The sequence below is a fragment of the Dermochelys coriacea genome, chromosome 7, assembly GCF_009764565.3.
Source record: "Dermochelys coriacea isolate rDerCor1 chromosome 7, rDerCor1.pri.v4, whole genome shotgun sequence".
Classification (NCBI taxonomy): Eukaryota; Metazoa; Chordata; order Testudines; family Dermochelyidae; genus Dermochelys; species Dermochelys coriacea.
The window spans coordinates 112,633,411-112,646,138 of NC_050074.1; the positions used below are offsets into that span (position 1 = coordinate 112,633,411).

Here is a 12,728-nt window from a genome sequence, read left to right on the forward strand (position 1 = left end):
AATTAACTTAGGCTTGAATAGAGACTGGGAATGGATGAGTCATTACACAAAGTAAAACTATTTCCCCATGGTATTTCTCCCTCCCACCCCACCCCCCACTGTTCCTCTGATATTCTTGTTAACTGCTGGAATTAGCCTACCTTGCTTGTCACCATGAAAGGTTTTCTTCCTTTCCTCTCCCTGCTGCTGGTGATGGCTTATCTTAAGTGATCACTCTCCTTACAGTGTGTATGATAAACCCATTGTTTCATGTTCTCTGTGTGTGTGTGTATATAAATCTCTCCTCTGTTTTTTCCACCAAATGCATCCGATGAAGTGAGCTGTAGCTCACGAAAGCTTATGCTCTAATAAATTTGTTAGTCTCTAAGGTGCCACAAGTACTCCTTTTCTTTCTGATATTCTTGTTAACTGCTGGAATTAGCCTACTTTGCTTGTCACCATGAAAGGTTTTCCTCCTTTCCCCCCCCTGCTGCTGGTGATGGCTTATCTTAAGTGATCACTCTCCTTACAGTGTGTATGATAAACCCATTGTTTCATGTTCTCTGTGTGTGTGTGTGTATATAAATCTCTCCTCTGCTTTTTCCACCAAATGCATCCGATGAAGTGAGCTGTAGCTCACGAAAGCTTATGCTCTAATAAATTTGTTAGTCTCTAAGGTGCCACAAGTACTCCTTTTCTTTTTGCGAATACAGACTAACACGGCTGCTACTCTGAAACCTATGGGAAAGACAGTTTTGCTGCTGAATATAGTTTTTTTCCTTTTGTGTGAAAATTAGTAAAACTGTTTTAATTTATTTATATTTGCCCAACATTTTTAGGCATTCACTTTCCATGTGAAACTTTTCACACAGCTCTTGATACATGTTAACAGCTTTGTTGTATAATGAAAATGAAAACAAAGCAAAACTAAAAAATGTCAGTTTTGCCAACAAGCCATCTTTGGAATGTCATTGTAGCATTAAAATATTTGTTTGGAAATTTCAAAATAGTACAGCTCAGAGCTGGCCCTGTAGTTACATTTTATAGCAGATATGGTTGTCTGAATACAAAAAGTCAAAGAACAATAGGATAGTATCTGGCATAGTCACATAAGACATAATTAGATTATTAGAATGGACTGTCTTAAGATGTCTATTACTAAATTGAAATCCAATTATAGTTTTATGGCATTACTGAAAAATGTTTGGATATTTTGCTTGTCTTTGTGAAAGATCATTTCCTTTTAGTATCTGCTCCACTCATATCAGACTTATTTTTCCAAACAAATTTGACCTTCGTTATCTTGGAATCAGCCTTATGTTAAATAAAACATATTTTAATTTTTCATATCCATTACTAAGTATGTTTCTTAGCATTTGAAAGATCACATGAGAAAATAATTTACAAAATAATCCTTTCAATTATAAACATTTGTACATATAATATAGTTACGCCATCTTAATAAAATAAGAACATACTCTGTTTCACTGGTGTAAATCTGGTGACACTCAGTTGAGCTCAGTGGAGTTCTGTGGATTTATGCCACTGTAAGTGAGAGAAGAATTTGATCCCTGATGTTCATATATAGTGAACATTAAGCTAGCTTGTCTAGAAAAAAATATTTGGGGCCAAATTCTGCTCTCAGTTGAAGTCCATGGAGTTATTCCAGATTTACACTAAGAGCAGGTCTGGCCCCTAATTTACAGTAATTGGCACCACTACAGATATAAAGCGGTTGTTAGTGTGCAAAGAGAAGGGCTTAGGTATTTCCTGTACTCCTGCCGTGAGGATTCAAATGCTAAGTTTAAATAATGTATGAACCTCAGATTTTTATAATTGATCATTGTATGATTTATACAGAGTAATTAGAATTAGGTTGAGAGAGAATTTTCAAAAGCCAGTTTCCTGGTAGCCAAAGCCATTAAATAACAGTAAGCTGCCAAAACAAAAATTAGGTGGGAACATAGCCACAAAGTTCCGAGTGTCTGCCCTGTATCTGATTTATAACAATCCTCATTACATCAACGTTTACAATACCTTCTTATTTGTAACCATAAGGACTTCTTGATTAAATCTGAAGTTTATTTTTCATGTGATTGTTTAAAATCTATCAAACATAACTGAAAAACTGCAAAGATTTAGTGTATAACAAAAGTAAAAGGTACAGAAGGTTGAAAAGGTTAATTAAAAATATAATGATTGCATTTGCTGAGAGAGAACTATTAATTACTTCACATCATGTGACTTGGAAACCATTGATGATAGATATAAATTTTCAGTGGTGTAATATAGTCTGTGTTTTTTTAAAAAGCATACCTCTAACAGGAAAGGATAGCTATGGTTCATAGTTGATCTTGGAACCATTTTTGATTAGGGCTCATTTATTAAAGAATTAGCAAGGATTTAGCCCCATATTTAGAAGAGCCTACTCAAGTGTTACAGCAACAAAATTCCCACTGAAGTGAATGGGAGCTTTCATTGAAAAAGGATTTCAGGATTTGGCTCTTTGATATTTTTAGTCTTCCAATTTTGCCCCAGAGGAGGTTTGCTTACAGCTTAATGCTTAATGGGGTTGTAGGTATGGGAGAAAAAGGGGCAGTAGAAAATTCATTATTATGTAATATAATCTCTCTGAAACAGTGTATATGATCAACAAAGTGAATTCTCATGTGTCAACAAGCACATTTAAATGTATTTTTTACCAAGTCACTGGAAAAAGGAAAAAGAAGCTTGAAGGATCAATTACGAGGGTCACAACCTTGTATTATCTGATTTGCTATTATATTCATGCATGCTTTATTGGATTGGAACAAATTTGAAAAATAGTGAGATCAAAAAGGATTGCAATACTAGAGCAAAGAGCTGGAAGCTTTTTCCTGTTTTATTTTGCTGGGGCAGCACTTTAGAGCAAGCCCATTATAAGAGGGAGAACAGTAGTTATGTTAACATGGTAATTAATCAAGGCTGAGGAAAAAAGGAAAGTTGTGAATTCAATTCTGCAGTAATAAAAAGAAATGTTGAAAGTTACCCTGTAAATTGGCAAGACTTTGGTAAATGGTCTCGCACTGTGTCTTGTGAACTTTGTGTGCAATAAATCTCTTATCATGCAGACGATGTACATTGTAATATTTTCACATTTTATTCTGTATAACTGCATGCACAATTTCAGTCTTAATTCTGTCTACTTAGTATCTGACTAAATCAAATAATATATTGAATGGAATAGCTGGGCAGCATATGCAGTAACATAGGGTCACTTTGAATAGTCGAGGGGAAATTAATTAGAAGAGCTCAGCTAAAGCCTTGGGTCTGAGCATTCCACACCACAAAACCAGCCCCTGATTCAGTACAGTGCATGAATTGTATATGGAATGACCGGAGATCTCTTCTCCAGAGGGATTTATTTCGTATAAGGTCCTTCTGATGCATAATTCATTCCAGATGCTAGTGTTGTGTTACACATTAGGAGGAACTTCACATCCTAAATCCCTCTAGATTAGGGTTGAAATCATTGGTGCGATATGTGAGAAACCGTGACTGGATCACTTAGCAGCTTCTACAAGTTTCTTTGTTTAGCAGCTTCTAACTCTGGGCAGGTCTACGCTATAGAATTACTTTGGGATAACTATGTTGCTCGGCGGGGGGGGGGGGGGTTCAAAAAAATCCACACCCTGAGCGATGTAGTTATACTGACCTAAATGCCAGTGTAGACAGTTTTATGTTGGCAGGAGAGCTTCTCTCACTGACATAGGTACCGCTTTTCGCGGAGGTGGCTTAAGTACGCTGACAGGAGAGCTCTCTCCCATCAGTGTAGAGCGTCTTCATTAAAGCGCTGCAGCTATACTGATGCAGCGTTTTAAGTGTAGAGCTGCCCTTTATCACTTGCATAATCACAGGTTTCAGAGTAGCAGCCGTGTTAGTCTGTATTCGCAAAAAGAAAAGGAGTACTTGTGGCACCTTAGAGAGGTGCCACAAGTACTCCTTTCCTTTATCACTGTATCTCTCTCTCTCTCTCTGTATAAGACACCTTGGGGGAAAGAGATAAAACTAGGAATAATGGGCCAAATTCTTCTTTCAGTTATACGGTTGTAAATCCAGACTAATTTCTAGTGAATCTAATGGATTTAATCAAGCTTTACTCTGGTGTGACTAAAGTCAAAATTTGGTTCAAAACCTGTATTCTTCAATAATGCAAGGAGAATTATGTTTCCATATAAGCCTTCATTCTGTTCATAGCAGGGACTAAAAGGTGATCGTGCTCCAATGGAAATATGAACAAAGGCTTTATGGACTTGTCCCGAATCTTTCAGGACAGTGGGAATTTTTGCATTGACTTTAATTGGAGTACAGTCAAGACCTAAATGAGCACAGGTAACTTTTAAGCATTAGCTATGTTGGGATTCCTCCCCAGACCTTTTCCACTTGGCATATCCAGAATACTTCATCCGGTTCTGGGAGAACACTTTATCTAGGTTTCTGTAATCCAATAAATCAGTTTCACGTTGGATTTGTCACTGAGATTCTTTGACAGACAGTCAAACTACTCTTGAGTTTATCAGGTTCAAGTGTAGGGGATGGCACAGGATACAAATCCAAAGTACAAAATCATTAATCAGCTTATATACGCATTGTAAAACAAACTGCCGCATGCACCTTCGACTCCACATCATGTCCTGCACTCTGTGATTGGCTCATTAGGTTTTGTAGCCAAGCCCCATTCTAGAGCATGAGCTGTTCATGTGTTGCGTTACATTCTAGCCACAGATGCAAGCCATCACATATTGCTTACCATCCTATTGTCCCTTTTTTCTACTAGCTACATCTTTTACATATTTACAGGTCTACAACGCTATTGTAAATTCATGCCTTGTTCATTATTCTGGGCCAAGCACATGAAACAAACTTAAAAACTATATTCAGCTTCATTGTGCAGTGATAACTCTCCAGACCCTTGTTCCCTCTGCTTTCTTACTCTCCAGATTGCAGGCTAAAACAAAGGGGGCATTATGTAGACCATGGGCATATCCCGTGTTGCCAACTCTTACAGTTTTAACATGAGTCTGGTGACATTTGGTGCTTTTCTTAAAGCCCAGCTCCTAGAGACCAGTGATTGTGTGAGAATCTCAGCTTTATTTTTTTTAAGGTAAGTTTCTAGCCCTCAGAGTTGCAGAAAAAGTGTGAAAATGTGATCTGCATGTATATCTAAAGGCTGAGAAATGAGATGACAAATAGAATCCCAAAATTCTAACGTCCCATGATTTTTAAAGCCAGACTCATGATTTTTGGAGACTTGACCCATTATTTCTGCACACTTGGGATTGGCAGTACATTATGTCTGAAGAGATAATGGTTTATTTGCCACCCTTGCATGCCACTGAAAAGCGTCCCTTCACACTCCCTTCTTCGTCCTTATTCCTTCTACAAAATATGAGTAAATTGGTGCTCCAGCAGCAGCACCTTAATTAATGCAGGATCAGATTCTGCTCCTTTACTTATCCTGCTAGATAGTTTCAACCTTTGGCTTCTACATCTAGAGCTGTGTCACTCTTCTATGCAGGAACAAGCCCAGAGTAGTCACCAATAACATTTCACAATGTTCCCTTTCACCTAATTAACATTTACCGCAAAGATCGCATTATTCCTTGTGCTAAATTCACTGAATAGCCTCATAATGCTAATTATTTGCAAAGAACAATTGTAATTTTAATGGCAACCACTGTAAATTGCTGTTTATGTACTGTAAGAAAATTAAAATCTAAGTGTCCATTTTGTTTATTCTAAAATTAATTCTGACCCTTAGATTATCTGTTTTTTGCAAAACACATCTATCAAAGGCAGGGAAATGATCTCAAATGTCCTTTGAGTTGGTGGCAACAATTTTAATAAGCGGCTCCCAGGATCTATGGAGCGAGCACCTCTTCAAGCACATCACTGAGTTAATGGGCATTCTAGAGTCAACACCTTCCTCGACAGCCACAAAGCTTCACTATGCGCAGACTGAAAACTAGATGCAAGAAGGATGAAAGACGGACAACATAGGGAAAAGGGAAGGATTTTCTGGCCCGAGTCTGTGATACTTGTAATAATGATAAAGAAAGTAAGATGTAAACTATTTGTCTTTTAAACCTAAAATGTATTACATAGTTAATATCAGGTTTCAGAGTAGCAGCCGTGTTAGTCTGTATTTGCAAAAAGAAAAGGAGTACTTGTGGCACCTTAGAGACTAACAAATTTATTAGAGATATCTGACAAGAATCAGATTACTGCTTGCCTTCGTAATTTGCATTTCACAAAACAGAGACTAGCTGAAATTGTGGCCTTAAATGTTACTACAATGCAAATAAACTGCAAAAACTTTTACAGTAAGTACTGTGCTAACTGTTTGTGCCTACCAAAGGAGTTAAGAATAATTACATGATACTTTCACAATGTAAAATAAAACATAAATAGGCTCAGTTTGTAAATTTTAAATTAAATATACATGATTTAAAGGCTCAGGAAAATCTGGCATTCATGAGCATGTTTGATTTATATGTTCATATTCAGTACAAACACTGTTGATTCTGATTGCATACCACTTTGATTCTAGTGTAAGTATTCATCTCAAAAAAGTTGACTATGTACAATATTGTGATAAATATACTGTAGCTGGGTTCACAAGTAGCAAAATAGAAAGGGCAAAAGGCAATTGGCAAAATTCAGACTGTTGCAGCCTTAAAGTAAAATAGTAATCTCTGTGCTATATTGAGAGGTGACACAGAGTAGTGTAAGTTACATGTTGGATATAAAATGTATAATGCATATGAGTGAGTGTAAATATCACAGTAGCTTTCTGAACAATTTCTACCCAGTGCAACTTTCACTCAGCATAACTTTCACCACCGTTTTATTATCACTGCATTTGGCTTATGTAATTTAAGAAAATCATTAAAAATATCACTTTTGATTTTTTTTGTCCCCCGAGGTCCTAATCTTTAAAGCACTTTTTAATTCCATAGCAGCATTTACCATATTTTGGACCCTTAATAAAATCATATACATGATCGTAAAGAAAGATGTGAACATACTGCTCTATTGTATCTTGCTTATTTTTAAATAATTCTTTAGACTGTAGTGAATTATATGTTTGTGTTGGCATGTATTAGTTCAGAACTCATCCACAAATTCATACCAACTGCTTATCCTAAGATATCCGAATTTAAACAGTTTGGTATAACATTTGCCTTACAGGCACAAATAAGCATGTAATTACTCTGTAATCGCATCGTAATTAGTATGTACTATGCATATATTGCATAATTATATGCCCTAAAGATTATGTGGTAATTATACTTGGATTTAGCATATAATTCTGTATGCAGTATCACAGAGAAAAAACTTTGAGTTTAGAGTAAAGGTTATAATTATATGCTAATGTAGTACAACATTTTAACATTATTATAATGTTAAGATTATCCAAAAACCAAACGTTTGAAAGTGATGAAAATCGTTCTTATAGTTAGACATGCAACCTGAACTCTGTGGTGCTGGCTACTGTCTCCTCAATGGCAATATTGGCATATTTTGGTTTAGTATCTGTTCCAAGGACTTTGGAATAATTAAAATTATGTCCTTTTAATTAAAATATTATATATTCTATGGACCTGTCACAACTTGCTTCATCTGCATATGGAATTAGCTTTTCAAAAAACTATGATCTCTTGCTATTTATATACTTTTACGGCTCCATCTCTGTAGTATCTGAGCACCTTAAAAACATTAGTTTATCCTCACATATAGATTCATAGATTCATAGATACTAAGGTCAGAAGGGACCATTCTGATCATCTAGTCCAACCTCCTGCACAGCGCAGGCCACAGAATCTCAACCACCCACTACTACAAAAAACCTCACCTATGTCTGAGCTATTGAAGTCCTTAAATCATGGTTTAAAGACTTCAAGGAGCAGAAAAGCCTCCCTCAAGTCAACCATGCCCCATTCTACAGAGGAAGGCAAAAAACCTCCAGGGCCTCTCCAATCTGCCCTGGAGGAAAATTCCTTCCCGATCCCAAATATGGCGATCAGCTAAACCCTGAGCATATGGGCAAGATTCACCAGCCAGATACTACAGAAAATTCTTTCCTGGGTAACTCAGATCCCATCCATCTAATATCCCATCTCAGGGGATTAGGCCTATTTACCCTGAATATTTAAAGATCAATTACTTACCAAAATCCCATTATCCCATCATACCATCTCCTCCATAAACTTATCGAGTAGAATCTTAAAACCAGATAGATCTTTTGCCCCCACTGCTTCCCTTGGAAGGCTATTCCAAAACTTCACTCCTCTGACGGTTAGAAACATTCGTCTAATTTCAAGTCTATCTGTCAGATAGGGAGCTATGTTATCCCCACTTTACAGATGGGAAAGTGAGACACAAAAAGATTTAGGTGACTTGCCTAAGGTCTCACTGTAAGTCTGTCAGAAAGTTGGGAATCAACTTCAGATCTCCTAAGACCCAGTCCGGTATCAAACAAAAAACCTCCCTTCCTCTCTGAACTAAGTATACATGGTCTGGTGTAATATGATTTGAGTGATAGGGCCTGATTCTAATCTCACGTGCACTAGATCACTCTTGTGTTTCCAGTGAGTGTAAGTCAGATCAGAATCAGGCTAGTGATGCTGAAGGCCAATTTCCAGTCCAGTGGTATAAATCCAGAATAACTCCAATGAAATCACTGTAGTTCTGGATTTACACTACTGTAAGGGAGATCTGAAGTTGGTCTCTGTGGTCTGCATCTTGTGTTATGTTTTGACTATACTATCTCTCATCTAAATCTAGTGTTTAAACTTCAGACATTGAATGTAAGACCTGATTGGTCCCTCTGGTTTATAGTGGAATATTGTATCTGTCCAGATTTTGTATTTTATGAAGAGGATAAGACACAAACAATGGTGATCTATTTACTACACAGGAAAGTGGGATGAAGAAAGGCTTGGAATGTGCAATGTAAAATTATTCTTCTGTGACTAGAACATATAGCTGGACTAAAAATAGATCAAGTGTTTGCTACTTTTGTGTTGGATCAGGCTTCAGAGATGTAGGTATGGGAGATTGTAGTGTAATGCGTTGTTTATTTGTATCATACTGCCACTGAGTGACTGACTCTATAAAGGCTGAGACTCACCACTTGTGCCACAGTCAACACTCCTCCCCCAGTACGGGGAAATGAAGAGGGTCATAAAAACAACAAGGAGTCTGGTGGCACCTTAAAGACTAACAGATTCATTTGGGCATAAACTGGTAAAAAACAACAATACTTCTTCAGGTGCCACCAGACTCCTTGTTGTTTTTGTGGATACAGGCTAACACAGCTACCCCCTGAAGAGGGTCATGTGACCCAATCATGCATTTGGAGTAGAAAAGGCTCTGATAGAGGAGAGATTTCAGCAGCAGCCTGGAGAAGGCTGCTGTGGGCTTCAGGAGCAGGAAGGCTCCTCTTCCAAAGTGGAATGAAAGCAAATTCGTAAATATCAAAATCCCAGAATTTTGGCCAGCTCTACCTTGGAGTAGCTTGAAAGACTCCAGGCAGTAGGACCCTGGGAGGGGCTTGATGAAGAAGGAAAGGATGAATATATGAACTTTTGAGTATTTTATTCTGGAACTATATATGGTAATAAACCAGTCCAAGCTATTGCCTACAAGAAAGCCTTTGTGAATTACTGAGGAACCCTGAAACTGAGGCAGGGATGCTGCAGGCCACCCCATGCTCTGAATACAGCGACCCTATTACAGTTTAAGAACTTGCAGCATTGTTTTGCTCTTCATGCTTGCAATTGAAATGATGCATAATGGGGAGTTATGACTGTTTCTTGGATCTACAATGTTGGGTGGGTCCTGACTATTTATGGCAGTCAAAATTATTTGTCAATCCTTAACTCCAATTTTCTTTGTCGAATGGTTGGGTTTTTGAAAATTTTAATATTCAGATAAATTCTACTAAATTTGCATAATGCATAATTCCTTACAACTTTCACACTTACCTTAATGAAGCTTTTAGTCAGTACGTTTCCATAGCTTTGTATCCTTGTGTTAGCCTGTGTCTTTAACGCTGATTGTAACCTCCATAGACTTAGTAAGGTTCAGGGTGCACCTATGGTCCTTTTAAGATTATCTTGCTTGTCCTGTAGAGGTGAGCATGGAGTTTACGAGATGTGTAGGATGGGTTTACATGGGCTTCACTGCACATGCTAACCTTTCAAGTTCTGTAGACTATGTACCTTGTAAACAATGTATTAGTAAGCATGTAGTCTGTAAATTCTGCAGAATGAGCATATAAACTTTTTACAGGTTGGGAAGTATGGTTGTTGATGTGGTTATTGAATGGTATTTATAGAGTTTTTGGAGAACTGACTAAACAGTAATCTGTGTCTTCGCTGTCTTCTTTCACAGTCGACAGTTTTTCCATGTTGCAACTCCATTGATTTTACTGGAGTTACACCAGGGATTAATTAGCCCAATATGCTTTTACTGTAGTTGTTTTACAAGGAAGATAAAGTGCAATGCTACTGATTTAGTCATCCATCATTTTCCACCATTATAATTTTAACATATGCTCATGCACTTTCTCTCTCATTGAATTATGAGCCAAAGAAACATAAGAGGTGGACACGTTTTCTGGCAGCCAGGATTTCTTAGCTGACAAATATATGCTCAAGGTCTCATTAACTGTGAAATAGATACAAACATTGTAACACAATATAAACCTGATATATTTCTTATTTTTTACAGTGGAGCCAGCACTTTCAAAGGGGAACAATTGTTTGGATGCAGCAAAAGCCTGTAACCTAAATGATACTTGCAAGAGGTTCAGATCTGCTTATATAACCCCCTGCACCAGCAGTACATCTAATGAAATCTGCAACAAGAGGAAGTGTCATAAGGCTCTCCGTCTATTTTTTGATAAAGTTCCCCCAAAGCACAGCTATGGGATGCTCTTCTGCTCCTGTCGAGACATAGCCTGTACAGAAAGGAGACGGCAGACTATTGTTCCTGTGTGTTCGTATGAAGATAAAGAGAAACCAAACTGCTTGAATTTACAAGATTCCTGCAAGAAGAATTACATCTGCAGGTAAGATAGCACATGGCAGGGAAGTGATTAATGAGGTAGCAGGGAGAACCTTTGGAGCTGCTGAAATTGCCAAGACTCCAAATCAGAATTTCCACCCGGGAACAGGACAGTTGGGGCCGGGGGAGGGGCGGGGGTGGAACTTGACATCTTCAACTGAACAACAAAAGTCTGCATCTGGTTACAGTATATGTCTTCTCAGAAACTGTAACTACTCACTACATGATGGAATGATCTTTTACCCCCCTAGGAAAGATATAAAAACAGAAAGCTGTTTCCTACAAAATTTTGTTGGAAACCTTTCCTTTACGTGTCTTCATGAAGTGATGAATATTTTTTTCATAATTGACAAGCTGCAAGAGCTGATGGGAAATTTTAATAATATTTGAACACTCTAATACTGCTTGTGAATAGTAGTGTAGCTATTAGTGGATAAAAGCCATAGCCAGGACCTTATTCATAGCCCTAGCATGCAGGTTGCTCACAGGGTTTTTCTGCACTGTCTGGGAATCCTCCCTTTCAGGGTTTCAGAGTTGCAGTAGGCTTGGGACTGTTTTGTCCCACCTCGGTATCCCCACAGATATTTGTGTTTGACTGATGTATTCGTAGTTGTTGATCCACTGGTCCAGCTCCCAGCCCTCTTCCTCCTCTGTGTACCTGGGCTGTGGGTGCCCCCAAAAGACATAGCTTTTCCTGGGTCCTCATGCCCTGAGCAAGCTTCTTGCACTGGTTCTGCTGCACACAGGGCCTTCTATGCCTCTAGGAAACCTCATACTCCCAGTTACATTCTGTATGTTTATCTTAGAAAGCCATTGTACTAATGCCATATTTTAAAAGTTATACACTAGATTCTCATTAATTGCCAGTGGATAAATCCCAAAGTGTATTACCCAAATTTTATGTATTAGCAATGAAAACAAACATTTTATGAAGTCAAGGATACTGTAGTAAATTATTTGAGTGCGTTTCTATATATTTTGACTGCCCTGGAGTATATTTTGTAGAAATAATTAAGATTTAATATGATTATGTGGCCTCACTATAGTATTTTACCTTTAAACCTTTGGGCTGGATCCTAAAGTGTTCCTGAGCTCTGCTCTGTGCACCTGAGAAGGTGGCATAAATAGCCTTCTTCCCTCTCTTTCCTTGGGGAGGCATAGGAGCCAGATTGGAATAGCCTATGGTCTGCTCTAAGTTGTGTCAGTTTTAGTTGGAGTCATTGTGGATAGTTCTCTGAAAACATCCACTCAATGTGCAGGGGCAGTCAAAAAAGCTAACACAATGTTGCAAGTCATTAAGAAAGGGATAGGTAATAAGACAGAAAATATCATATTGCCTCTGTATAAATCCGTGATATGCCCACAGCTTGAATACTGCTTGTAAATGTGGTTGCCCCATCTCAAAAAAGATATATTGGATTTGGAAAAGGTTCAGAAAAGGGCAACGAAAATTATTAGGGTATGGAACAGATGCCATATGAGGAGAAATTAATAAGACTGGGACTCTTCCACTTGGAAAAGAGATGACAAAGGGAGGGATATGATAGAGGTCTATAAAATCATGACTGGTGTGGAGAAAGTAAATAAGGAAGTGTTATTTACTCCTCATAACATAAGAACTACTTCGTAGGCAGCAG

General features: G+C 37.9%; 1 protein-coding gene across 2 annotated transcripts in view; it reads left to right on the top strand.

Moving 5' to 3' along the window:
- GFRA1 (GDNF family receptor alpha 1) overlaps nt 1-12,728 on the top strand; it is a 204,507-nt gene that overhangs the window by 121,277 nt on the left and 70,502 nt on the right. For both annotated transcript variants that reach the window (XM_038411861.2, XM_038411862.2), the window contains one exon: nt 10,756-11,095. In XM_038411861.2, the coding sequence (XP_038267789.1) occupies nt 10,756-11,095 (340 nt within the window). The remainder of the gene's footprint in view (nt 1-10,755; nt 11,096-12,728) is intronic.